The sequence below is a fragment of the Colletotrichum aenigma genome, assembly GCF_013390185.1.
Source record: "Colletotrichum aenigma strain Cg56 chromosome Unknown KSG_Cg56_contig04, whole genome shotgun sequence".
In the NCBI taxonomy this organism is placed as follows: domain Eukaryota; kingdom Fungi; phylum Ascomycota; class Sordariomycetes; order Glomerellales; family Glomerellaceae; genus Colletotrichum; species Colletotrichum aenigma.
In genome coordinates, this window is record NW_023500910.1 from 1,866,485 (window position 1) to 1,893,469 (window position 26,985).

The window sequence follows — 26,985 nt, forward strand, 5'->3', positions numbered from 1 at the left end:
AGCCGCAGAGGTGGGCTTGGGATAGTTATGGGTGCCCTTGCTGGGATTCACAAATGGTCGATCTGGAGGAATTCAATATTCCCTCTGGATATCCAATGTCAGCATCAGGACGTAGAAAAGGGAGTCATGATTTGGGCATGCTTCTTGCAGGATTGGTATCGATCTTTAGACCAACCATGTTTGCTGTATTAGATCGACTGCTTTTCCTGTGTCTTTAACCTACCTTACCGTCGTTACCGTTACTGCTATCGTCGTCGTCGTCGTCGTCATCGCCGCTCACATCGTCTTCGATAAGGGCAATGAAGCACACAGGAAATAAAGCCGCGCAGACACAGGGAAGTTAGGCGGTCTCTTAATTTCTTTCCACTATTTGTAACCTTTCGTCTGCGCAGCGGACAAATTGATATCGGCAAGAGCCTGCACATTTGCGTCCCTATCCTTCTTGAGCTCCTCCTCCTCCTCTAGCTTCCTGCGTCTCTCCTCTCGTTCCTCCAGGAGTTTTGGCTTAATTGGGTCGAGCGTCTTGAATAGAGAGTACTTCTTGTACGGATGCAGCCATTCAACGCCCTCACCCAGCTCGGCCTCCATATCCGCAGCCTCAACAAGTGGCCCGAAAGCCTCGTCACTCACAAGCCACTCATTGAATTCAGCTTCGTTATCGAAGTCATCTGGCTCGTCGCCCTCCCAGCCCACTTCAGTGGAGGGCCACCATCCTATGAAGTTATCAAGTGCTGTGACGCTAAACCGCTGGAAAGGATGAGGTGGATGGGGAAGATGCTCAAGTAACTGCACGGGACCCTTGCGGCCCTTGGCCATTTTTGTCTTTGACCATACCTGTGTGTTCGTGAAGCCAAGCAGCACAGCCCTTGGCCAATCCAAACCCACCTTTCCGTTGCGCAAAGTGATGAATACCTTGCGCGGCTCGAAGACATTATGCTGAACGCCGATATGCATGTGTTCGACGAGACCATTGAGGGCCTGTTTCATGACTTCTTGGCACAGCTCCTTGGAAATTTCCAAGGTGTGGAATCCATCGTCAACATCTTCGGGCATGTGAAAAACGACGTCGCCATCAGGAGGAACAAGTTCGTCGTATTCATCGCGGTCGCAAATATGCTCAATCGAGTGGCCATTGATGTACTCCTCGAGGACAAGGCCGACGTATCTGAAAGCGTTCTTGTCGTTCGTATCAACACGGGTCGCCCAACAGCCGTAATTTTGGGGAACGACATGTGGGTGTCCGATCTTGTTCTTCGAGAAGAAATGCTTGAGTGCGGCGTCGGTGCGGCTGAGGTTGCCATCGGCCTGTTCTGCGTTGCTGTAAAATGTGTACTCGTCGCTGGGGTAGAACTCGGTGTCGTAGAGCAAGCCGACTACCTGCGTGCCATCTCCGGGAAGCCTGGCAGCATCGCCCCGATACGAAACTGGCGGTTGAATGACGTCGAATAGAATGACCTGAACCGTGTTGTTGTCGCCTCCGGAAATGACCTTGCTGACTTGAAGCACGGCTTGCTTGTCGACATCTTCCTTGCGTGTGCTGCGAGTCATCTCGAGATCGAAATCTCGAAGGTAATCAGGGGGAAGATCATCCGGTAGAGGATTCCGGGTGTACTCAGACAGGCCGTGGGGCTGCACTGGCTCATACTGCCACAGAGTCAACCGCGTCCCGGTCTTGTACTGCTCGGCCGCCGTGATGTGTGCAGATTCGGTCATCTTGTAGTTGACAGAGATTGCGTTGATGATTGAAGCAAGTTGGGCCGTCGCACGTGTCGAGGACGCTTGTAGAAGTGATGGCAAGCTTGGCAAGAACAAGACGTACGACAATGAATGCCAGCTTGGGAAAAGGAAGAGTTGCACTCGCCGGAGCAGGAAGAGATGGGGTAAAAATCTTCGGGAGGAAAAGGCGAGCGTGATGGGAAGGATCAACCACCTTGGGCATCTCTCCTTCCCCAAACCCCTGCCTGCCTCATGCTTCTGCAGACACACAACAGGCAAGTACCCACCGACCGCACCGCTACACCTGCAAGGTTCCTAGTGGCAGAAAACGGACATGGACTTATTGCTAGTCAATTTCGAAGCTAAACAAGCGGCCTCAAAATGGTGTACACGTCGCTCGGCTCTGGTCTGTAATAAGATTTCTCCCAAGGCTCCAACCAAATGATCCAGTCGACAACTTCTTCCCGAAGACTCGCATTTTCGACTAGCTGGCCGTTTCTGAATGTGTTGATGATGTTCTGCAGCGAGTTCGGGGTACTGCAGCGTGGGTGGAGGTTCCAGACCTTGCCAGTATCGAATGGTCGCCAGATTCCTGGGATCCCGCACGAACGTACCACGTTGGATGGATATCCTCCGAGTCGTCTCTGTTTCTTTGACCACGCTTTCTGCTTGCCGATGTGGGACATCTTGCTTCCGGATGTTTTCATAAGGTCTTCAAGCTCCGATTGTCCCTCTTGGTCTCTCAAGATGGCATTGATTCTGAATGTCTCAGCTTGAGCTTCTCTGGTCTTCTGCTCCTTTGCCTGTTGCAACGCCGCCCGCTTTTCCTGGATGAGCTGCTCGAACATTGCCGAGTTGGAGTAGACGGTGGTGGACTGTATTTCGCCAAACCCTTCCTCACTCACAAGCCATCGCTTGAACTCCGCGAGATGAGAATCCCAAATGGGGTCATCCGATAACCAGCCACAGAAGTCGGGGAGGACATCGGCGCTGTTGAACTCGGGCCACTCCCAAACACCGAAATGCTGCGCAGGATGAGGTGGTCGTGGGAGCTCTTGAACGACGTTCTTGCGGCGATAGGGAACAGTCCCCCGTTTCTTATGGCTCCAAACTGGACTGAGACTGTAATCGAGCATGACGACGCGCATCTCCTCTAGATCCTTCCCATTGGAGCGCAAGGTGATCAAGACATTCCGGCGCGGAATATCAATGCGGTCCACGCCCGCATGAATGTGTCGACTGATTCCATCGAGCAACTGCTTCATCACTTGCACGCGGTTGTCCCGGTGCAATTCAACCGTAGCAATGCTTGAATCTGACCGATGAAGTGCGACCGGCCCAGTCGGCGGTACCAGGTAATTATTATCCATGCGGGTACCACAAAGCTGTGAGATTGACAGACCCTCAATGTTACTCAGTAAGAATAACACCGACGCATCTGTAAATTTCAAATCCATTGTCATCCCGGCCGATGATGAACTTCGTGGCCCAGCTGCCATAATATTCAGGTGCAAGATGCGGGTGACCGGTTAACTTCTTTCTGAACAAGTGCTTCAGCGCCGCGTCCTCTTGACTAAAGATTCCATCAAAATCCTCATCGCTGATGCCCGGGATGAACATAGCATCGAAGAACTTTGCTGCAAGCCGCAGGCGGCGTCCCTTGCCGTTAAGTTCGATGTTGGCCAGAGACGCGTGAGACCTTCTGCGCCTCGGCGCATGCACGACTTCGCACTCGTGTATCTGGGAAATTCTTCCCTCGCCGAAACGGATGGGTCCGATAATCTCAATCTGGGCAGCGGTCTTGGTCGAAGTCTGAACCGTCGGGTCGAAGCCGCGAAGCCAACCAGACGGCAGGTCCTTTGGTAGGGGGTTGCTGAAGTACCTCGAATTTCTGTGAGGACGTCCGGGAGAATATCGATACAGGTTTATGATGCTTCGCGGGTCATAACGGCGACGTTCTATGTGCTGGACGGAGCTGAATGCTTCAGAAGCAGGAGCGCGGGACGGTTCAGGAAACGGTCTGACATCGCCGTTGCCGGGCTCCATATTGTCGCATGGAGCGCCGAGGGTCTCTCCGCAAGTCGGGCTTGATGTAATTGTTCGATGTGCGGAGACTCGAGCTCGGTGAATTATTCACTGAGGTGTCGACGATCCAAAGTACGTGAGGGTGATGCTGGAAACAGAAATCTTGAGCAATTCTGATTTCAGAAGAGACTAGTAAGCTCAGAGCGAATGTGTCACTTTCAGTCTCACAGACAAGTCATTTCCGATAGAAAAGAAGGGTTGCAGAGACTGATACTCATCAAGGTTGCCCACACATGGAATTGGAGGCTCAAACACATGAATAGGCCAACCTTGCCGTGGCATAAGTAGTTATTTTGAAAGGAACTAGCAAGTTGGGAGTCGCATTGTACTCTGAGAGAAGGCTTCGATTGTCTTCGCTTTGAAGACGTTGTGAAAGGCATGAATAGTCAATACGCCCCCTTCAACTCAACTCAACAGATGGCAGAGACGACAGCGACAGGGACGACAACGACAACGACAGGGACGACAACGACAGGGACGACAACAGCGGAAACGTATTGAGGAAGAAGCATCCCCTTTACTTCCTGGGCTATGGTTGTGTAATTTGGAAAAAAATAGTTTTGAATGGAGCAGTTCACCGTCAGTGGACTGTTTGTTTCCCCTTGGTCACACCAAATTTGCATAATGGAGAAACATGGCTATTCTCTGGCCGCTCCTTCTCAACCCACTTGGCGCGAAGAAAAAGCTGGTCAGTCTTTCGCTACGAAAGCGAATAGGCAGGCAGGCACCTGAGCTGTAAGAGCGTCAAAAATTCCAAATTGCCGAAGAAAAGCAAAATGATATATTCCGAAACCGAGAATCGAACTCGGGGCTATGCCTAACCTCGCATCAAGGATGAGAGGGCATCATGTTGGCCACTACACCATATCGGATGGATTCGTAATTGTTGAGGTAGGAAAACGGCAAAGCTCTCCATCAAGGAAGACGCCAAGGTGGGGCTTCTCTCTTCATTAACCAGGTTGGCAGGACAAGCACAAATTTCGCGCTAGATGATGCCTCGAGGTCGAACAACCACTTCAGACATCTCAAATGGTTGAAACTCGATGATAAAATGAGAGCAAGTCGATGAAGGTGATGAGCAGTGATGCAGGATATGAGATTGAAGAGCTGGCACGAGTGACGTGGAGGTGGATTGCAGTTCTCCGGGGCTTACGTCAGAGCTCCAATGACTAATCGCTGCTCGGTATCGATATGCATGTAACAGGGGCACAAACAACCTCTGAATTCGGCTTGGACGTCTCGTAGAAACAGCTTCATACGACCGCCACGACTTCGAAAAACTGTCAGGAACGTCAATTTCGTCTATTGGAAGAGTGTGTCCAGATACCCATATGCTTCTCATCACACTATGCTCACTAGCCTTGGCAGCACCATCCCTCACATGAGTACTAAGCTTCCAAGGGCATCAGCGCATATAAGTCGACGAGTTTGCGGGGCAACGTTCACACCTCGAATTCGTCTCCCTTCAACAACACACGTCCCTCGAGTTCACTTCACAACAAGTATCCGCCTGCGACAAGCACAAGACGTTCTCAAAATGACCGCCAGCAACAAGTACTCCTCCCCCAGCTTCACCAGCCTGGTCGTGGATGCTATGAGAAAGCAGTAAGACCCCGCACCCCCCTCATTCATACATCTCACACTCACAACCGCCACAGCTACCCCGAAGAGCTCGCAGACAGACGCTGGGATAACATTGGTCTTCTCCTCGGTAACATCGAGACTCCGGCTTCCCGCCAGCCCAAATCCCCCGTCGTCCTCCTCACAAACGACCTCACCTACGCCGTCGCGGAGGAAGCAATCCAGAAGAACGCCAGCGTCATCGTCAGCTACCGTACGTCTCACCACCCTGCCATCTACCACTAAATCTAACCATCCTCCCAGACCCCTTCATCTTCTCTGGCCTCAAGTCAATCACCACAAACGACCCGCAACAAGCAACCCTCCTCCTGCTCGCGGCCCACGGAATCGCAGTCTACTGCCCGCACACCGCCGTCGACGCCGCCCCCAACGGCCTCAACACCTGGCTCGGCGACATCGTCTCCGGCGGCCCCGCCAACTACTCCACCACCGCCGCGCCCTCCGAGCGCACCGTCGTCACTCCGCTCTCCTCCGCCCCCGCCGGCTTCGAGGGCTCCGGCTACGGCCTGCTCTGCACCTTCCGCCAGCCCGAGTCCCTCGCGGCCATCATCCGCCGCGTGGCCGAGCGCGTCGGCATGCGCCGCGTCATGGTCGCGAGCCCGGACCCGAAGCGGGTGACGACGGCACGCGTCGACGCCGTCGCCGTGTGTGCCGGCAGCGGATGGGACGTCGTCAAGGGCGCGCGCGCGGACGTCATCGTCACGGGAGAGATGAGCCACCACAACGCGCTCAAGGCCGTGCAGGAAGGCAAGACGGTCGTGACGGTGTTCCACAGCAACTCGGAGAGGGGATACCTGACGGAGGTGATGAAACCCCTGCTGGAGAGCGAGTTGAAGGGTAAGGAGGCGGGTGTGCAGGTGTTTGTGAGCGAGGCGGACCGGGATCCGTTTGACATTATTGACATTTCGGAGTTGTAAGAGGCGGGTTCAGGGATTCACATAAAGGAGAAGCAGGTCTAGAAAAAAGAGAAGAGATTATGAATTTTTGCGGGGAAACGATTCCTATAGCAATGCAAAGATATTCTACCACCGGATATGTGTGATGTGAGATGTGCAAAATCCCCTGCTGTATCGTCTAATTCTTCCGATTTAGTCTATATCAAGTATTTCAGCCCAGTAAGCAGTCAACTAACGCCACAACACCCTCGCTATGCCTTTAAACAACCGCACCTCGGCCTCCCTCAAGACCTTCCACTGTCCTTCGAAGTCCTCACGCTGCTCTCCCCTGTGCCCCTCAACGCCGCATCGCCCTCTTCAAGACACTCCACCACGTCCGTCCCACCGACGCCCTTCTCTTTCCAAACCTCGAGCAACCGCCTCGGCATTTCCCATAGGCTCCTCGCCTCCTCAACCTTGCCATCCTTCACCAGCTTCCGCAACTTCTCAGGCGTCCCCAGCACCTCCTTCGCAAGCTGCCTCGTCCTCCGCCGCCTCGCCGCGGCCTCCTCGTCGAAGCGCTCCTGCGACCCGGGCGGCGCCACCGTCTTGCGCAGCGCCTCACGGATCGAGCTCGCCTGGGCATATATCCCCGCAATAGCCGGGTCAAGTGTCGACGCCATGGGGTTCAGGGGGTCCATGTTCGCGCGCATCTAGAAGCTCAGCGTCAGAAAAAGACCACATCTTCAGTAGTTCACGGTACTCCAACGAGGAGCGGAGGAGAGGATAGAGCATGCTCACCTTTCGAATCGTCTCCGTGGCAGATATCAGCTTCGAGTAGTTGTCGTACACTAGCGCCTTCTTCTCCGCATCCAGCGCCCGGATCTCGCCCAGCACGCGCGTGTACACCCTCAGCAGGTCGTCCAGCGTGTTCTCCGCCAGCGCCTTGCGCACGTACGCCTCGGCGTCGAAGCTCGCGTTGTCGAGCTCGCTGGGCGGGACCTCGCTGTGTTCCGCGATACCGCCGCCGCGCTCCGAAGAGACGTCGTCTGCGTCGGTGACTTCGAGGGACGGGGTGGTCGTCCCCTTTTTCAGGTTGTAGTACTCGCGGAGGGCGGCGCGGTTGGCGCGTTTGGAGGGCGCTGCCGCGGTGCCGGGAGCGCCGAAGGTTGCTGAGGAGGACGGATTCGGGGAGGATGTCGCGGAGCGCGGGGCGTCGAGGGAGGGGCGGGTTGAGGATGTTGGGGTGTGTGGCTGCGCGGAGACGCGGCGGGTGAGGGCGGGCGGTTCGCGGGGGGAGGCGATTGAGGCCATTTTTGGTGCCGTTTTCTTTTTTTAGATTCGACTTTTGAGAGGTTGTTGGCGCATAAAGGAAGGACGGAGCCGATTGAGGCTGTGGTGATGTGATACGTAGGGATGCTGCTGTGAAGCTCGTGGTTAACGGTTGCGGCGCGAGGCTGCGTTGAAGGATGACGGGGATGCTGGCGATAGGTCGACAGAGCTCGTGTGGGGTAGCGGCCCCTTGGACTTCAGCTGTTCAGCGAGGCTGCGCTAGCGTGCACCTGCAGTGGCTCTAATTTTGGAGATCTATAGTGGGGCCGGGCCCGGGAAGTTGGGGGTACCTTAAGTGCTTGCCGGGCAGCTTTTTACCCCACTGAAGCTATTCTCAAGTTCTGTTCTGCCCACCAAGAACCTCTCTTCCTACACTGCAGACCCAACAACATCAAAATGTGAAATTTCCTACGAAAACAACGAGCAGGAAAAAATGGACGCAACCACACAAATCCGCAACGCGCTCCACTCCCAATCCTTCCCGACGCCCTCCGTCCCCTGGACCACGACCCTGACCTCACGCGTCCCGACCCCGCCGCTGCCCTCCCTAATCGCGACCGCCAAAGCGCGCCTCCTCGCCTCGGACCTCACGACGCCCAACCTGCTCGACCCCTCCTCGTCAGCGACCTTCCCGCCCGCGGCGACGGACCCGCAGACGCCGGAGACGACGCTGCCCCGCGACGTCCCCTGCCAGGTCCTCGACGTCGAGAACCTGGCCCTCTCGCGCTGGGAGCAAGTCGAGGAGCTTGAGGCCGTGGCGCGCGGCGAGATGACCACCGGCCGGCGCGTGGTGCGACTGGCTGCGGCCGAGGAGCAGGCCGAGTACGATAATGTCGACGAGGGTGCTCCGGGGCGGACGCAGGCGGCGGCGGCGGCGCCGCAGCAGAGGAAGAATGCGACGCACAGGCTTGTGCTGCAGGATTGCAAGGGGCAGAAGGTGTATGCGATGGAGCTGAGGCGGGTGGAGAGGATTGGGGTCGGTGTTACGAATGTCGGGGAGAAGGTCATGCTCAAGGCTGGGACGGTGGTGGCGAGGGGCACGGTGCTGCTTGAGCCGGAGAAGTGTGTGATGTTGGGAGGAAAGGTTGACGCATGGCAGAAGGCGTGGATGGAGGGGCGGATTGCGAGGTTGAAGGAGGCTGTCGGGGCTGATCGGCCGTAGAGGGAAAGAATGTGATGCATTAGTTGGAGTTCGGGTATACCCATTTGACTAGAGACACGGCATTTGCTTTGAACTTTTTTCGTTTTATTCGCCCGTCTGGATCTATTTGATGGACACGTCCTTCCCTATCATGAGAAACTTCATCTAGCCCTATTTGCCCATGACTTAATATCTAGCCTTCAGACAGATTCGGCCACGCTCGCCACATCTAGTTCCCGGAAACCGCCTCACGCAAAGAGTTCCAGCCGGCCACCGTCCACGGCGCCAAGAAAATGGCCGTCTGGGCATGCGCAGCAACACCCGTGCCGGCGTATGCCTTGGCCAGGTCCTCCGCCTCGAGCGTTCCCCGAGGCGGGACCCCCTTCTTGGCCACCGTCAACGCCATCTCGGCCGGGTACTCCTCGCCGCCAAATTCCGCCAGGTTCGACCACCCGTGCGGCAGATGTGGGTACAGCATGATGTCCGTCTGGATCTGGGTCAATACATCCTCATCGGTGCTGTTCTCGCCGAGCTTCGCCACGGCGCCGAGCACCTCGCCGATTTGGGACTGCTCTGCATCCGCAATCTTATCGCTCGTGCGGAGGCCCTCGAGCTCGGCGACGACGGCCTCGACGGACTCTCCGTCGTTGTCGAGTACCGCAATGACGCCGAGAAGGAGAACGGCTTGGACATGGTCGGGTTGTTTCTCAATCACTTCGAAAAGGGAGTTGCGAGCCTTCTCGCGGGACTCTTCTGAGCCGTTAGCCCAGAGCACCTGAGCAAGGAGGCAGACGGCATCGGCATTGCCATCGGATTCCTCCAAGGCCGACTCGAAGCAGAGAAGCGCCTCGTCGATGTCTTTGCTGTAGTATTGCGCCAGGCCGACGGTCAGGTGAGCCGATAGACGTGCCTTCTTGCGCTCCTCCTTTGTCAGCTCGTTGTCAGACTCGTCGCTGCTTAGCTGAAGCGCCATTTCACCGCACTCAACGGCTTGCTCGTACGAGCCGGAAGCCAAGTACGATCTGGCCAGGTCGGTCTTGGCGAGAGCGAATTGTGCGAGAGCTTGAGGCGACTCCGTAACCTCGAAGTCCGCTTCCAGGATGCCGCAGATCTTCTCAAGAATCTCGACGGCCTTGACGTTGTCGTGAGTGCGCTCTAAGAACATAGTCGACAGGTGTCCATAAGCCAAGTCCTGGGGCTTCAAGTTGTTGAGTTGGCCAAGCGCGAAGATGGGCTGGATGAGCGACGAGATGTTGGCGGACGTCGTGGTCAGGATGTAGTCAAACACGGAGACGGAGAACTGGCGCCTCGTAAGGACAGATGACGACTCCGCGATTTCCATGGCATGTGTAAATAGACCCCTCGCCTCTTTCGTCTTCCCGTAGAGCAGCGCAACGAAGCCCTGGCCGAGCCAAGCATGCGCGTAATCGGGATCTGTCGACTGCGCGCGGTTGAAGGCCTCGTTGGCAAGTTGCATGTCGTTCTGCAGCAGGGCCAATGTGCCCAGGTTCGTCCACGCCGCAGGGCTTCGCTCGTTGAGGTGCAGGCTTCTGACGAAAGAATGCTGGGACACCGCCGGGCTGATTTCGCTCGTCACAACACCCAGCGAGTTCCAGAAGTCAGAATTTCCTGCCTCGAGCTCGATGGCCCGCTTGAAGCACTTCATAGCGGTCTTGAGATACACACTAGACTTCTTGCGAATGCTTGATGGAAGACAGATGTGAGCTCGGTGCTCCGCCCAGCCTAGGTTGTAGTATGCGACGGCCTGCGCGTGCAAATCGTTGGCCGAGACATGGATTGCTCGCTTGTGGCAGAGGATCGTAGCGTGGATGCATCTCGTCAGGTCGACGCCTAGTCTCTCATCTTCAGAGAATAGACCCTTGGCAGAAATGACACCAGTGCCAACATTGTCTACATCGGCAAACATTTCATAGGCCTTCTTGTCGCCGCTGTCGATGAGAGCCATGATCGACTCGGCAGGGAATTCAATAGCCTTGCTTTGCACCGCAGAAAAGACGGAGCATGCGTCGGCAAGCGACTTCCAAAAGTTGAATGTCTCGACAACGGTCGCATCTGCCTTAGATGCAAAAGCAATAGTGTCCTTGGCAAGTTGAATTGACTTGCCAAAGAGGCCCTTCTCAACACAGTCAAGCGCGTTGTCAACCATGGTCTGCATAAGTGCGATGGCGACGCCATCTTCATTCGGCCGGCCATTGTTAACCTCCTGGTAGAGTGCAATGGCTTCGTCAAACTCGGCCAGTTCACGCTTGACGTTAGCAAGCATGTACTTGGTGAACCAAGTGTCGCCAAGAACTTCCTTGGAAGCAGTTTCTTCCAGCTTCTGCGCATTAAGAATAGCCTTAGTCGCGGCAATGTAGCGACCTGATGAGTAGTAACTTTCTCCTAAGCCCACCCATGAATGGTAGTCCTCCGGCGATATCCTCAGGGCTGACTGGAATGACACGATTGATTTGTGGAAATCCTGCTTGTTCAGCTCCGCAACACCAAGTGCTGCAAACGGCCAGCTGATGCCCTTCCTCTTCGAACCTGGCGGTGGCTTCACCTTGCCAGAGTCGACCACCCGCTGAGCGACCAACTCGACTCTGTCCCAATCACCTTCGTCAGCAAATGATTGAGCCAGGCGCTTAGCTGCCTCGACTTCTGAAGATGAAAGCTCGACAGCCTTTTGGAAGCACCGTCTAGCCCTCTTCTTGTCTTTGGCGTAGTCGGCATAGTAGATGCCGAGGCTTGTGTATGATGGTGCGAAGTTGAGGTTGTTTTTGAGAGAATCCAGGAAGTATGCGTAAGCACCTGTGCGACTCTTGCGAGCGGCCTTTGAAGAATCTAGGTTCCACAGACAGGACCCCAGGCGGTACTGTGTCTGTGCAAGAAGATCCTTCGACGGAGGCGTCATCTCCTCGATCAATGGGAGGGAGGCCTCCAGTTCCAGCTTGGCCTTCTCGTAGTCACCCTTGAGCGCCTGTACCCAGGCAGATTCAGTCTTGACACGGAGATTGCTAGGATCTCTCTTCAGCGCGCGCCCAAAGAAATCGATGGCATCATCAAAGTCCTCCTCTTCCTCGTAAATGAGACCGACACCGATCAGCGCCGGGGTAGATGATGGATCGTGTGTGAGAACCTCTTCAAACAGTCTCTTTGCTTCGCCGTGGTTTCTGGGAGACTGATAGAATACCAGAGCTGTGCCCAAGTACAGCGAGAAAGAATCGCTCGTGTTCTGGAATGTCATACCGGTCTTTGTCCTCTCCGACTTCAGGAGATCCATGGACTTTCTCATCTGTTCCACGGTGCTCTCGTATTCTTCTAGATGCTGGTAGTACTCTCCCATCAAACGATGAGCGAACAACGAGTCTGACGTCGTGATACCGTCCGTCATCATCAGGATTCTATCCTGTTCTGTTAGCGGCACCATGGACACACCGCCACCCTCGTCGTCTTCACTCTCGGTCTCCTCTGCCTCGAGTGCGGCGGGCGTCGGTTTGGGGAACGGAGAGATGCTGCTGGTCAAAAAGCCAGTGATGACCTTGTACAGGTCGGTCTCAGGGAAGAATGTGCAATAGTCCCTCAGCATATTGACGTCCCACTCCTTGATCTCCTTGGCGTCCTTCCAGTTGATGGCAATCTCCCATGCGAGCCTGTAAGGGTGCTTGATAATGACCATGTCCAGGGCCAGCTTCAGAACGGCTTGAAGAGCGAAGCCCTTTTCGGGGCCAAGCGGCGCAACCAGCAGGCGGTCGTAACACCACTGGAGGAGCTTCTCCTCATACCTCCGCCGGAGCTCGTCATCGTTTGTCCAGTTAATGAGCTGTTGGTAAATGTACTCGATCTTGCTCTGAGCAATGACTTCGCGCTTCACCTCGAGCGTGACCTCGTTCAAGCGCGCCCCTATCCTCGTCCTGCGCTCGCCGATGAGCGTGTTGATGCGCTTCTTCTCGTCGGTCTCAATGATCTGCGCCATGGTCTCGTAGGTCTTGGCGGGGTGCGGCACTCGGCCCTCAAGTGCAGGGTAGATGGGGCTTCCTGGGAGGATGACACTCAAGGCGTCGATGTACTGGGCAGTGTCGCCCTGTGATCTGGCAAAGTCGACAAACTTGTCGATGACATCCTGGCACTTGTACATGTCCTCGGCATCACGGTAGATTTCTGCCAAGCTCACCGCAGCCTGGTGGTGGGCCTCTATGCGCTTGCGGTCCTGTTTCTCGTAGAGCTTGATGAGGCCCTGCCACGCCGCGGGCTCTTTGGGCTTCTGAGCAGCGGCAGTCTTGTATGCCTTCTCAGCCTCATCGACGCGGTTTTTCTTGTCAAGAGCAAAAGCCAGCAAGATATTTCTGCGAATTGAATCAGCAGGCTTGCAAGGAAAAGTGTTGATCGAGGAGAGAAGATACGTACGCCTGATAGTGCTTGGGCTCGCGCTCGAGGAACTCAGTCGCCTTCTGAATGGCGTCGTCCCATTTTTGCTGTTTGACAGAGTCGCCAATGGCCTTCACGGCAGCCTTGGAGCTCGACATGGTGGCTGGCGACTGAGGGTATGAATCATGAAAGTGAGGTCTTCTTCCGATGGCGGGGCATCACCAGTGACCAGGGTGGTGAGAGCTCGTAGGAGGTACTGTTTGTGAGATGACAAGTCCAGGTGCAATGTGTGGTGAGCGCTACAAAGTGCAAGCCCCACCACAGCAGCTACGGCGCCTCCCTTATTACATCATGCCCCGCTTCGAGCATTTGTGACGACCCGATAAGATAAGACGCCCGCTAAGCTCCACATCGCGACCCGTCTAAGGTAAGGTACCTTAGGTACCTCGCCATAGACCTTAGTTTATCGCTGCTTGCTGTCAACGACACTTCGAAGATGGGAAAACACTGATTTAATCGACGGAAGCTAAAAGATCAACTCGATTCATTTTTCGCTCGCATACAAGGGTATCTATAAGTGCACAAATCATCGCATCCGCCACAATCACCTTTTCCAATCCCGTGCACCTACTCCCCCTCTGGGACCGAATCGACGCCAGAGTTGTTCGAGTCCGTCTTGGTCAGAAACCTCATCAGTCCCCGTCTCTGCCCCAGCGGACCATGAATAGCCTCGCTCGACGTGGAGGACCTCGTGAAGACGGTCGACGAAGAGGCATCGCTGGACTTGCGCGTCGGCATTTGTGCATGCTGCTGCAGAAGTCGCTTGATCTCCGACCCTGCCAACCCAGAATTGTTCGCGGCCTGGAAGGCGTTCCTCCCGTTCGCATCCGTGAGATACGGGTTCGCACCATGGGTCAGTAGCATCTCTATCACGGTGATCTTTCGGGCGCTTCTGGTCGCCACTACTTGGATTGCTGCAATCAACGGGGTGCAGATGTTGGGGCTCTCCGTGCCGGATGATGCAGACCCCCTCCTTGCCTGTTGGCAGATGTTTGGATCTGCCCCTCGAGTCAGGAGGACCTTCACCATTCCCTTATTACCCATCTCGCACGCCATGTACAGGGCCGTCTTTCCCGAGTTGTCGATGAGGTTCAGCAGGCCGGGCGTGTTGTCGAGGAGGAGCTGGGCAACGTTAACGCCGCCGGACTCGCTCTGGCACTTGTGAAGAGGGCTCTGTCCCGCGCTATCCCTGACATCGGCTCGAGCATTGTGCTTCAGAAGTAAGCCGACACTTTCGCGGTTTCTTGTCGAGGCGGCAAGCAGCAGCGGCGTTGGTAGACCGACGTTACCCCCGTTCTCCAGGCTGGTGACGTGTCCCATCATCAATTTCAAGATCTCGACGTTCTCGTCTTGGATCGCCTTGTGCAAAGGCGATGTGCTCGTCAAAAAATCGCAAGCATCAAAGTGGAAACCAGTCGGTGCGTCAATGTCGAATCCGTTCTTGCTACACCAAGCGTACACCAGCGACAGCTCTCCCATGGCCGACGGGCGTCGAGGACCGGGTGTTGTGTCTGAAGCGGGGGGCGAGGCTGGTCGACTGGTAAGCGGGATGACATCTGTGTCGACCCAGTTCTTTACCCCACGAGCTTCATCATAAGCCTCAGCAAGTTGCAAGGCCTTGATGTATAGGTTGGCAGTGTCCAACACCAAATCAACCGGCATTGGGGCTTGATTCTTTCTCCCCTCAAGAGCGCGGCTTAGGAACGTCTTTGCCTGCCTCAAGTTCCCCAGCTTGATGTAGAGGCTCCCGAGATCATGGTAAAGCCTGCTCCTACGCTCGTCATCTCGCTCGTTCTCGGGTTGCTTGACTTCCTCCTGCAGCAGTTTTTGGAGAATCACCTTTGCCTCGGCGGTCTCGTCCTCGGTCTCACAGTACAGCAGGATCTCGGCGAGGCGCTCCTTCATAGCCGCTTGTTCCGAAAACTTGAACGCGTCGTCGTATCCCGGTTTGCTGAGCTGCTCGCGGAGTTCGATGCCCCTTTTCTGGTACAGCGACGCCCGAAGAAAGATGCCGCATTTCACCAGCTGATTCACGATATCCTGGTTGGCCTCGTACTGATGCTTTAGGATTTCCTTGCTTGGACCGTCCTTACGCTCGGGTTCCGGGTCCCAGTCATCTGACTCGACATCGCTGAGAGACTCCCTTGAGCCAAGGTCCTTTGCAGTCGGCAGTTTGGTGAAGGAACCGCTGAAAGAATGCAGAGATGGGTCCCGGCCGATGTCGTGGCCAACATCGTGGAGCGTCACTGCCGCTGCGACCTCGTCTGCTGACATGCGCCAGGCTTGGATCTCCTTCGTCACCGACAGAGAATCCTCTACCCGGGTTCCATCGTCATCGTCCCATTCCATCGATGGTCGCCGATGGACGCTGGTCAACTTCGAAACGAGGTTGGCGGAACGAATGGCATCGGTCAGCTTTCTGATCTCAATGTGGACTTGGTCCTGCGACTTTTGCTGGTTCCAGACGGAGCCGCTGGTTACTGTTAGCAATGACATGGTCGGAGAACTCGGGGGGACTTCTGATCTACTTACAGAGACAGAGTTATCAGACTCAGTTGAAGAACCTGGGTATACGACGTGATGTGCGACACGAGATCTCGAATGACACTCTGCTTCAGCGTCGCGGTGAAACTGGCGCGCGCCCTCGCGATGGGGCCGGAGTTCTGGGCTAGCTCTGGCAGCGCCGATCTCAACCTCTCAAGCGCTCCGCTGCACGACTTCAAGATCCGGTAAATATCTTGGTGGTGTTCCCTTTCGAAAGGAAGCTGTGTCGGGTGTTGGTCCAGGATCCGGGCGACGTTCCGTAGCGCTGCATACAAATTTCGGATCGTCTCGTGGAAGTCGCGAATGCTGGAGTCAATCATTTTCGTCTCCTCCACGAACTTTGCGGTCCCCTCGACGATCTTGCCGGCCACGCCGACAAGCGTCATGGTGAAGGCCGAAATGCTGATGGGGTCCATCGTGTCTGTCTGCCTTCAAGCCTTGTGTTGAATATCGAGCTGTTGGTTGACGGATCAGTCGTTCGGGACGCAGCCGCGCCCCAGTGTCTCGCGGGAATCAGTTGACGCTGGCCTCGAGCGTTTGTTTAGGCACATGTTATGCAGCTTGTGAGAAAGTTCAAGTCTGACGTGGGGAACACGAGACGGGCCAAACGATGATGTGTCAGGACTTGCAGTCGATAACAGCGATGAAGGAGTTTTATTCCAGACCCTCCCCATCGATGCCGGACCCCCTGTCCTCCCCCGCGATCGACAGGTTATGACCCGTGTCTAGCCACCCCCCGAGACACACACACGGTGCACTCTTCCTTGGGAATAGGGGGGGCATGGCCACATCAGCGGCCATCACGAGCGCACAGCAGGCAACCGCTGCGGTGTGTAACAGTTGGTCGCCTTGGGATTTCCTCACCGAGTACAATGAAAACACCCACGCGAGCCCTGGCACTGGCCAGCTAACTGTCGGTGGCTCAGTTTCGAGTCCGAGATGCAATACTTCGAATCCGTTTGTCTGAGCTTCCTTTCTCGGGCACCATCCCATCTCCAGTCGGTGGGCATCCCCGCGGGGTATTTCATTGGAGACCGGGGTTAGCGCCGCCGTCTTTGCAGGGGGGTTGAAGTCTAACCTCCAGTTCATCCCGTCAATCCGTCCCCGACTCTGCCAAGTGGAAAGTTGGAGTCGGGGCCGCACCCGCGTGGCGCAGCGGAGACACGGGACGATTTGAGCACTCGGTTGGGTCTTGAATGTTTGCTCATCATGACAACAGCAGGCGTGTGTGATCTGCAGCCCTGCAAGACAACGACACATGCGAGCTGGACATGGCCATTGGCTCGCGGGGGCAAGCCACCCGCAAGTGCTGCCTGTTCGTGGTGCATTAGCCGTCTGGCTGACCTTTTTCTTCTTGCATCCATCGGTGTAGGAAATAACCACGGGAAGCCTTCCATCTCGAGAAAAGAGAGGCGTTTGTTTGTGCCCGAAACGAGGCTCCGATATGTATGAGCCATCTCGCTTGACATGGGAGAGACCTCCCACACCACGTCCGGTCAGGAACCCAGAGCCTTGTCTCCCCCAAATCCATTCTCGGTGTGGAGAGAAGTGGACGTGCCACTTCCCAGCGCAATGGAAAGCAATGTCACGGCATGGGCAGCTGAAGTCAGACATGCAGCTCTCGCACCCGAAAGAGGGTTCTTGGAGGGTGTGACAAGGGAGATTGGAAAGGATCGGCTTCGCCACCTATGGCGGCCCAGCCAGCCCTACATAGGAATTGCCAGGACTTTTTTTTAGGCAACCAGGACTCCAACCTCTCTCCCCGCTTCTTCCTCCCTTACGGTGCTCACTACTCCGCATGAGGAGTATGCGAGTTCATCGGTACTTGTCTTGTCGTTGGCCGAGCCCGGAAGGATTCTCTTGGGTGACGGCCTCATGCATGGTGCGCGCGACACATTGGAAGCGCGGTTCTTTCTGCTGCTGCACAGCCCGCCCACACACGGGGGAAGAGGAAAACGTTGGCCAAGCCAGGGTCTCATTTTCACTTTCCTAGACGCGGAAGTGTACTTTGCGTTCCCATTGGACTTTTCCCTCGCTCCCGCGGGGCGGCGGGATGTGCTGGGGGTCTTGGATTCTAGGACTATGGTTCGTGCCATTTTGCGAAGCCTTGTATGGCACGATGGGCGGGAGGGCCTTAAAATGATTGAACGTCCCGGTTCGCCCTTCAATTATGATCAGGGATTGGTGTTTGGCCTTCTGGGACACTTCAGCCCTACGTTTGAGGTCTTCTTTCCCACATGGTTCCTCTCTGAAGGAGATTCGCCGCACGCGAGCAGGGAAGTAGCCTGATCATCAAGATGGAATTGACATCGATGGACACGCTGGGGCACGCCGAGTCGTACTCGGGCCGTGAACGGCCGACGGCGCAAGCCCAGGCGAGGCGACGACAGATTAACGATCGTGCAGTGATTGAGAACCCACTTGGTCAGTTTGGATGCTGTCTCTTGGCCGTAATTGCGTGCTGACTGTGAGGGAAAAGCCCACTACACGGATGAACAGCTTGAAGCAGACGTAAAGTCGTTCGCTGAACGGCTGACGGTCGACACGACTGCCTTGCTTCGGGCTGCTCGCGTGGCCAAGGATATCAAGTTGTACGATGAAGTCGCGCGAAACACCTTCCCGGGCGCAGGCAAAGATCTGCCGGTCCAGTTGACGGTGGAGGAGAAACGTGCGCTGAGGCGAGAGCGTGATGTCCCGTTCAGCGAGAGGGGCATGTGGACTATCATCATCACCGTCTCTCTTGCGGCATTTCTCCAAGGTAAGACTGCTTTTTGGCAATCCCGCGATCATGAACCGGAGTGTAGGCTTATTGTATCGCAGGCCATGTTCAAGCATCTCTAAACGGCGCATCTCTATACGCCAACGAGTTCGGTCTGAACATGACACAACCTCTGGAGTCGAACGATGAGATTGTGAGCGGAAACAGATTCGACGTCCGGCCAGATGATTGGAAGCTAGGGGCTGCCAACTCGTCACCATTCCTATTCGCCGCAGTACTCGGCTGTCCGTTGGCACTGCCCGTAAATCACTATCTGGGTCGTAAAGGTGGAATGATTGTCGCCGCTATTTTGATATTTGCGAGCTCACTGGGTTCTGCATTTGCTCATACCTGGCAGGAGCTGTTTGCTATCCGTCTCGTCAACGGTATTGGTAAGTTCCCCGTTTGCTTCCGAGACACCTGCACTGGGGCTAATGGTTTTTCAAGGCATGGGACTGAAGGCAGTCAGTACCCCGATCCTCGCCAGTGAAACTGCCGTCGGTTTCTGGCGAGGTACGTCCATCCTCGCCTGGCAGCTGTGGGTGGCAGCAGGCAGCATGATCGGGCTCGCATTCAACCTGATATTCGATGTATCCGATAACAAGAGGCTCACGTTTCAACTCATGGTCGCCGCCCCTCTCGTACCTGCACTCGCACTCCTTCTCCTGGTCATTTTCTTCTGTGACGAGAGCCCGCGTTACCTGATGCGCGTGTCGAGTCCCCGCTACAACCCGCAACGGGCATACCAGATTCTCAGGAAGTTAAGGAATACGGAGTTGCAGGCCCTCCGAGACATTTACCTCGTGCACAAGTCAATCGAGCAAGAGGAAATGTCGAGCAAGACCGCCGAGCCGGGCATGATCCCTGGTTTTATCACGACCATGGCTGGCTTCTTACGCCAGTACAAGCAGCTTTTCCTCGAGAGACGCCTGCGGAACGCGCTGATCAGCAGCTCGACGGTCTCGCTAGCCCAGCAGCTGTGCGGTATCAACGTATTGGCCTTCTACAGCGGCACGCTGTTCAGCCGCGCCGGTCAGGACGACCGGGCTGCCATGTACTTCAGTCTCGGGTACGGGGCCGTGAACTTCGTCTTTGGGCTCCCCGCCATCCGGACGATCGACACTCTCGGACGCAGAAAGTGGCTCTTGCTCACGCTGCCAATAATGGCACTATTCATGCTCCTCGCGGGCGTGGCGTTCAACATCAAGGACGACACTGCTCAGATCGGCGTCGTGGCTCTCTTCCTCCTCCTCTTCGCGGCGGCTTACTCGCCTGGCCTCGGCCCGATCCCGTTCACCTACGCGTCGGAAAGTTTCCCCCTCTCACACCGCGAAGCCGGCGCTGCGTTCGCCATCGCGGTCAACCTCGGCTTTGCGGGCCTCTTGTCCATCTTCTTCCCGAGCATCAACTCAGGGCTGGACGATGACGGTGCGCTTTACCTGTTTGCGGGGCTCAATATAGTTGCGTTGGTTCTGGTGTTTCTGCTGTTGGAGGAGACCAAGCGACGAAGCCTTGAGGACTTGGACTTGGTGTTTGCGGTATCGAAGCACAAATTCATGCGGCACCAGGTCGCCGAGTACCTGCCGTGGTTCATCAAGCATTACTTCCTCAGGAGGCATGACATCAAGCCGAGCTTGTACACCGATCTGATATGGGGCTCTCCTGAGCCGAGTCCTGGGGGAGGGACGTTCGGGGTTGGGCAGAGGTATAGCAGTGATAGCGACAGAAGCAGTATTCATGCTTGAGATGGGAGCAGATAGTTTGACTGAATGTAAACAATTATTCACTGTAACCGTCTAATGTCCGGAATGGCCGGTGATTATGCGGCGATTTGAGTTTATCCTCCGGACCCAGAGTTCGTCCGCACTGCAATTGCGATTAAGCTTACGACGATGCTGTTTCACTGAGCAACGCCCCCCCGAGGATTAAGCGGCGCATTGAGGAAAGCGACTCAGCGGGTAATCTTCTAGGTAAACTTGTGGTTCACTCCACCAGGTTTCGGTGGCGTGGTGTCTCGTCACCGACTCACCGCTCCACGTCCATTGCGAAGTCCAAGCTCGACGGCGACGTGCTCCTAGCCCCGGGGCGAACGGCCGCTGTCTCCGCGATTTTGGCGGCGTCGACCCGGAGTTCAAGCGGGATTCGACGCTACGGGCCCCGCCATACCCGCTGAAAGCCTTGGGTGCCGACGCTAATTGGCTCCAGGGTCGGTTCTGGAACACGAAAACGAGCGAGTGTGGCCGGTGCAAGTCACGCTGGCCTTCTTCAGACAGTTGATGAGGTGTTGGAGCAGGTGTCGTGGCTGGCCGCGGTTGCTTTGTTAATGATTTCTAGAATTCGTGTTTATAAAAACTGTATTACTGTCCCAAACTCCAAGTTTTCATGACTGAAATATTTTATCTTGTTCCGTTACTCATCGATTAACGGTTACTTTCTTGGTCAAGAGCACTGGGTGCCAACGTCGTCAGAAGACCCTTCCCGTCCAAATTAGCGCTTGGCGGTCGCTAAAGCGTCGCACTGGCGTGATAAGGCACCCTGTCGCGGTCCACTAATCACGGCCCCCCCATCAGGACGTCATCGAACCGTCCCAATTTCAATCTCGGACCTTTAGCATCCCGTCCGCCGCGGCTCTGGACTCGACCTCGCACCTATCGTCCCTCGTGCTCTCCTATCTGGACCTCTTTTTCTGCCAAGCAGCAGACCGCACAAGCTCTCGACACCGCATTACCCGGGCGCTGTCAAGAGCCGATTATCACACTGCCCAACGAAACCATTTCGAAGAAAGCCCGTCGTCATGTCTTCGTTGCGATTGACCATCGAGGACGGTCAGTTCCGGGACGGCTACGGCAGACAGGTCGTCCTCCGGGGTCTCAACGTCGCCGCCGACGCCAAGCTGCCCAGCGAGCCAGACCAGCCCTCGCACATCGGCGAGGACTTCTTCGACGGCGACAACGTCAAGTTCCACAACAGGCCCTTCCCCAAGGAGGAGGCGCACGAGCACTTCTCCAGGATAAAGCGATACGGCTACAACACCATCCGTTATGTCTTCACATGGGAGGCCATCGAGGCCGCCGGCCCCGGACGCTACGACGAGGAATGGATCCAGCACACGATTGAGATTCTGAGGATAGCCAAAGAGTACGGTTTCTATGTCTTTATGGATCCCCACCAGGACGTGGTATGTCTCCTCTGCTCCCCGGCTACCCGCTCCCGCCGCATACTGACATCTTGAAGTGGTCCAGGTTCTGTGGAGGCTCCGGCGCGCCCATGTGGACGATCTACGCTTGCGGCCTCAACCCCCAAAGTTTCGCAGCGACCGAAGCGGCCATCGTACATAACACCTACCCGAAGCCAGACGAGTTCCCCAAGATGATCTGGTCGACGAACTACTGGCGCCTGGCCGCCGCCACTATTTTCACCATGTACTTTGGCGGCAGGGACTTTGCACCCAAGTGCATTATCAACGGTATCAACATTCAAGACTTCTTGCAGGGCCACTTTGTCGCTGCCTGTGCGCACCTCGCCAAGCGTATACACGAGGCCGGCGATCTCGAGAACGAGGTGGTCGTGGGTTGGGAGAGCATGAACGAACCTGGGTGTGGCCTGGTGGGCTACGCCGACGTCAGCGTCATTCCCAGCGCACAGAAACTGAAAAAGGGCTCGTGTCCGACCATTTGGCAGACTATTTTGACGGGCTCTGGTCGTGCCTGCGAAGTGGAAACTTGGGACATGGGTGGCATGGGCCCGTACAAGGTCGGCCGCTCGCTGATCGACCCCCACGGCGAGATTGCGTGGCTACCCGCGGACTACGACGACTCGAGGTACGGATGGAAGCGTGACGAGGGGTGGAAGTTGGGAGAGTGCATCTGGGCCCAGCATGGTATCTGGGACCCCAAGACGGACACACTACTCAAGAAGGATTACTTTGCGAAAAACCCGAACACCGGAAAGACGATCGACCACCCGGAGTTTACTAACACCTATTTCATGCACTCTTATCGTCTCTACAGAGACGCTATCCGCCCTATTCACAAGAACTGCATCATGCTAATGCAGTATCCTACACTGGAGTTGCCGCCACAGATCAAGGGCACCGAGGACGACGACCCGTTGATGGGCTTCGCGCCACATTGGTACGACGGTATTACCCTGATGACGAAGCGATGGAACAGAGTTTGGAACGTTGACGTCGTGGGCGTGCTACGCGGGAGGTACTGGCACGAGGCGCTATCGGTCAAGGTCGGAGAGACTGCTATTCGCAACTGCTTCAAGGACCAGCTAGCATCGCTGCGCCAGGAGGGAATTGACCGCATGGGCAAGCATCCTTGTGTTATGACTGAGTTCGGCATTCCTTACGATATGGGTGACAAAAAGGCATACAAGACGGGAGATTATACGGATCAATCACTAGCTTTGGACGCGAACTACTTTGGAGCCGAAGGGTCGGGCATGGAGGGCCACTGTTTGTGGGTCTACGTTGCAAAGGTACGCAGTTCACCTTTTTGACCCTGACGGCTCAACTAACTCTCATCCCAGAACACACATCAACACGGCGATTTATGGAACGGTGAAGACCTGTCAGTATTCTCATTAGACGACAAGACGCTGCCCATGTCGCCCCTCCCCCGAAGCCCGGACCCCAGACAGTCGGCAGACAACCCCCGTACCTCCATCAGCAGAGACGTGCCAGACGAGACAAAGGTCACTCCCGATAACCTCCAGAGGACAATCACAAACCCGTCCATCTCGACAGAGCCAACCAAAGACCCTACCATCACCAACGCGCCAGGCCTCCGCGCCGCCGAAGCCTTCGTCCGCCCCAGCCCCGTCGTGGTCTCAGGCGACGTGCTGCAGTACGGCTTCGACCTGCGCAGCTGCACCTTCAACCTCAAACTCAAGGCCGCCGCGCCACCCTCAGACCCCGCCCCGACGGTCGTCTTCCTCCCCGAGTTCCACTTCCCGCAAGACAACTGCCAAGTCGAGGTGTCGTCCGGCAAGTGGGCCATCAGCATGGACGACGACGAGGGCCCGCTCGTGCAGAAGCTGAAATGGTGGCACGGCGACGGCGAGCAGACGCTCAAAGTCAGCGGTCTGGTGAGACAGCACAACGTCGCGGAGGGGTCCGAGGAGGATATGGGCTACCTCGAGCAGTGCCAGAAGAACTACGCCAACTGCAGCGTGATGTAAACGAGATTCAAGACTGGGGGTTAGCAGGCATGTTTTAATGGGAAAGAGGGGGACTGCGGCTTTTTGTTTTTCTGTTGCATTATGACTTATCAGACGGCGCACCCACAACACCGACGTGTGCCGAGCTGGGTCCTCGAGGGGCTAACTACTCAACAATGCCTACATCTAATCCAACTTCCGTGACCACTGAAAACAATCTGTGTGTGTATGTGTCATCCATTACTAACATCTTCCGTCTCTGATCTCTCCTTTTGTTTGTACCTGTCCAAATCCATGTGCCAAACAGTATCTTCCTCTGAAACCTCCCCGGCTATGAGACGGCAGGGGAATAGACGTGGTCTAAATGAACTGTTAGTAATCAAAACCACGACCACAATAGATCCAACATCCATACCGACCAAAACGATGTATGCGCGTGCCTCGCTAGTTTGCCTCGGCGTTCAACGTCTTCTCGCCCAGGGAGGCGGAAGTTCATCCTCGGAACTTGTCTCATCGTCAGATGGTGGTAACTTGGGCGAGTTTTCCTGGCCCGCGGGCTGTGCGGATGAGGACACGGTACTCATCTGGCTTGGAGAAGCGAATCTCTGCCTAAGGGGCAGGGACGGGCTGGCGGGGGCCGGTCCACGTAGGAGGTGCATCTCTGAATACAAGGGGGACTGAGGAGCGCGTGAGGAGGTCGGGCGGTTCGTCACCGGAGCCAGAGACGAGCCTGAGGGGTCCGGGCGTTTCGTAATCGAAGCCAGCTGGGCCTGAGGGGAGCCTGAAGAGGTCGGGCGGCTAGTCGGGTCTGAAGGAGAAATACTGGCATCCATAGACAAGGGTCGATGCTGACGCCGGGTTGCTGGAGATCCTCCTGAACCTGGACAGTCCACGGCAGGTATGGGACGTTCAACTTGTTGCTCCTCAAGTCGAGAGAGATGGTCGAGGGGTTCCCGATCCATGTGTCTGCTATACACACGAGTCGGGGGGGGGACGATTCTCAATGCCGGCCGGCGTAGCACAACGAGTGGTGCTGGCACGGGACGGGTTGTGGTGGGAGGAATCGGCGCGAATGATAAAGGTCGATACCTGACGCTTGCGGGCTTTGGCTTCCTGACGCTTGCGCTATTTGGTTTCCCGACGCTCGCGGACTTTCCTTCGGAGCCACAGTTTGTGAATGCCCTCCGCGATGGCCTTCTCTCTCTCCTCCTGACGACCGTCCGAACTTACATCTCCGTTTTCGCGCACAAATCGAATGATGTTGGAAGCAGCGCCGGTCTGCACATCCTTCTCTATCTTCTCGATAAGGTCCAAGGTCGCGAAGGTAGAGTATTGCTTGTAGTCGCGTTTCCACGGCTTCCCCTGCCTGAACAAGGGCTCCAAGACGCTCTTCGCTTCAACGTGAGGCCCAAAAACATTCTCTTTGCACAGCCACTCGTCGAACTTCTCCTCGTTGAAACCCGGATGCTGGCGCTGAGTTGGAGGCCACCAGCCTTCGAGTGTGTCCAGAGCTTCGATGCTGCACCTCTCGATAGGGTGAGGAGGATAAGGAAGCTTCTGGAGACAGTGAGTGTCGCCTTCGGCTTCGGCGTACTTGGTCAGAGACCAGACTTCGGTGTAGCTATGGTCGAGAAGGACAACTCGAGGCTCCTCCAAGGTAACAAGGCCGTTTCGCATAGTAACGAAGAGGTTCCACGGCTCGCATTCAGTATGCTGCACACCTAAGTGCATGCCGACCACAACGCCGTGAAGCATCTCCTTCACGACATACTGTCGCTTCTCCACGTCGAACGTAACGTTTAACCAGGAGCCGTCGTGGTTAGGAAAGCCCACAGGCAGGGTACCGGGGTAGAGAGCGCTGCAATAGTCGCCGTCGCGGTCACGCAGACACAGATTCTCAACAGAATAGCCGTGGATGTATTCGATGAGAATGAGACCGACGTATCTGAACTTCGGCTGGTTGTTTTCATCGCTCCCGCTATGAATCTTGATGACCCAGCTGCCATAGAACTGCGGCATGATGTGTGGATACCCGGTTTTGCTGTTCCGACGATAGTAAGCATAGACAGCGTGCTCGCGACAGTGGTTTCCGTCAGCCTCCTCATCGTTGCCCCAGGGGCCTCCAAAGTCGCTTTCATAGTAGTCATAGTCGAAAACCTCGGCTGCAAGTTGCCCGGGCAGAACCTCTCCGTTCTCGTCTCTCGAGGGTGGAAGTGGCTTCTGGAGGGCAGCGGGCCGTTCTTCCTCTGGAGCCTTGATGACCGAGCAGCGGAAGATTTGGGATGTTCGATTGACACCTCGACGGATGATTTCCTGGATCTCGATCTCGACCTGGGTCTTTGTGAAGTCGCCCTTGGTGTTGAAGTCACGAATATGACCATATGGAAGGTCCCGAGGAAGAGGGTTCCGATGGTACTCTCCCGAACCATGCGGGCGGGTGGGCTCGTACGGATACAGGGTCATTGATTTACCCTCCCAGTATACCTTATCAGGCTTGGACCAGGTTGAAGTAAACATGGTGAGCGATGAGGTGCGATGGTTGGTTCCGCGGAAGTGTGATGAGATGAACGTGAGAGTGGAGGCAGGAGAGGCGATGGGTGTGGTTTGAAGGTCAAAGTACACCCGAGCCTCAGGAAGCCGAGGAGCGCAATGGTATCATTAAGACTGAGAAGAGATGTTTATCAGGGTGGTCTGTGGAAAGGGATAGAAAAGACCGGCAAGACCTTGGGAAGCTGCCCATTTGATGTGGTGGTGGAAGCGAGGTGGCAGGCGCGAGGACATGGCCACACACATCCAGACTCTTCGTGCAACCTGGCGTAAGGTGGGTAGGTAGGTTACACATAAAGGTGCTTGCCAGGATAGATCCATGGGGTAAGTAGGTTGATCGGATTGGATTGGCAGCCATCTAATAGCTTGCCAGTCGACGAACACCGCAAAGTCAATACCTACCCAATGCGCCATGGCCACTGTTTTTCACTCGCGTTTCGACTTGCCAAAGCCAACCACAGGCCATTCACTTTATGCTGACTGCCTGCAGGAAGGCAGACAAGACTGCTAGCTATCTCAATAGAAACCGCCTACTTTTCCTGTGTCTAGGCGGCTTCATTTCCTTTGCACTTGGTGACTTTTATGAGGACATGGAGGAGGAACGACGACGAGGATGAGAGATGACGACGGCGACGAGGGACGACGACGACGAGGGACGACGAGGAGGGATGATAGCGATGGACGACGACAACGACGATAAAGTAACAATAATATTATTAATAATAGTAACTAGTAACAATAGTAGAGAGCGT

General features: G+C 55.8%; 9 protein-coding genes across 9 annotated transcripts; 4 read left to right on the forward strand and 5 right to left on the reverse strand.

Annotated features, from left to right (window-relative positions):
• Positions 1–366: 366 nt before the first annotated feature.
• On the reverse strand, positions 367–1,713 carry CGCA056_v006376 (uncharacterized protein; the record flags this gene model as incomplete). Its single annotated transcript, XM_037321627.1, has 1 exon — positions 367–1,713. The coding sequence occupies one exon, from the start codon at positions 1,711–1,713 to the stop codon at positions 367–369; it is 1,347 nt and encodes a 448-aa protein (XP_037180146.1).
• Positions 1,714–5,338: 3,625 nt separating this feature from the next.
• CGCA056_v006377 (Protein NIF3-like protein) lies at positions 5,339–6,359 on the forward strand (the record flags this gene model as incomplete). Its single annotated transcript, XM_037321628.1, has 3 exons — positions 5,339–5,406; positions 5,460–5,635; positions 5,686–6,359. 3 exons carry the CDS (start codon positions 5,339–5,341, stop codon positions 6,357–6,359), a joined length of 918 nt encoding a protein of 305 aa, XP_037180145.1.
• A 263-nt stretch (positions 6,360–6,622) lies between these two features.
• CGCA056_v006378 (Vacuolar protein sorting-associated protein 51-like protein) lies at positions 6,623–7,631 on the reverse strand (the record flags this gene model as incomplete). Its single annotated transcript, XM_037321629.1, has 2 exons — positions 6,623–7,030; positions 7,119–7,631. 2 exons carry the CDS (start codon positions 7,629–7,631, stop codon positions 6,623–6,625), a joined length of 921 nt encoding a protein of 306 aa, XP_037180154.1.
• Positions 7,632–8,082: 451 nt separating this feature from the next.
• Positions 8,083–8,811, forward strand: rmi1 (RecQ-mediated genome instability protein 1; the record flags this gene model as incomplete). The annotated part of the gene is made up of 1 exon (XM_037321630.1): positions 8,083–8,811. One exon carries the CDS (start codon positions 8,083–8,085, stop codon positions 8,809–8,811), a length of 729 nt encoding a protein of 242 aa, XP_037180153.1.
• Positions 8,812–9,019: 208 nt separating this feature from the next.
• ski3 (Superkiller protein 3) lies at positions 9,020–13,316 on the reverse strand (the record flags this gene model as incomplete). The annotated part of the gene is made up of 2 exons (XM_037321631.1): positions 9,020–13,136; positions 13,198–13,316. The coding sequence occupies 2 exons, from the start codon at positions 13,314–13,316 to the stop codon at positions 9,020–9,022; spliced, it is 4,236 nt and encodes a 1,411-aa protein (XP_037179211.1).
• A 469-nt stretch (positions 13,317–13,785) lies between these two features.
• psmD10 (26S proteasome non-ATPase regulatory subunit 10) lies at positions 13,786–16,178 on the reverse strand (the record flags this gene model as incomplete). Its single annotated transcript, XM_037321632.1, has 2 exons — positions 13,786–15,691; positions 15,751–16,178. 2 exons carry the CDS (start codon positions 16,176–16,178, stop codon positions 13,786–13,788), a joined length of 2,334 nt encoding a protein of 777 aa, XP_037179212.1.
• A 1,881-nt stretch (positions 16,179–18,059) lies between these two features.
• Positions 18,060–20,265, forward strand: PLT2-1 (putative polyol transporter 2; the record flags this gene model as incomplete). The annotated part of the gene is made up of 4 exons (XM_037321633.1): positions 18,060–18,186; positions 18,242–18,520; positions 18,583–18,912; positions 18,968–20,265. 4 exons carry the CDS (start codon positions 18,060–18,062, stop codon positions 20,263–20,265), a joined length of 2,034 nt encoding a protein of 677 aa, XP_037179209.1.
• Positions 20,266–21,314: 1,049 nt separating this feature from the next.
• Positions 21,315–23,707, forward strand: CGCA056_v006383 (putative glycosyl hydrolase; the record flags this gene model as incomplete). The annotated part of the gene is made up of 3 exons (XM_037321634.1): positions 21,315–21,698; positions 21,755–23,005; positions 23,057–23,707. 3 exons carry the CDS (start codon positions 21,315–21,317, stop codon positions 23,705–23,707), a joined length of 2,286 nt encoding a protein of 761 aa, XP_037179210.1.
• Positions 23,708–24,811: 1,104 nt separating this feature from the next.
• Positions 24,812–26,203, reverse strand: CGCA056_v006384 (uncharacterized protein; the record flags this gene model as incomplete). The annotated part of the gene is made up of 1 exon (XM_037321635.1): positions 24,812–26,203. One exon carries the CDS (start codon positions 26,201–26,203, stop codon positions 24,812–24,814), a length of 1,392 nt encoding a protein of 463 aa, XP_037179215.1.
• Positions 26,204–26,985: the final 782 nt, after the last annotated feature.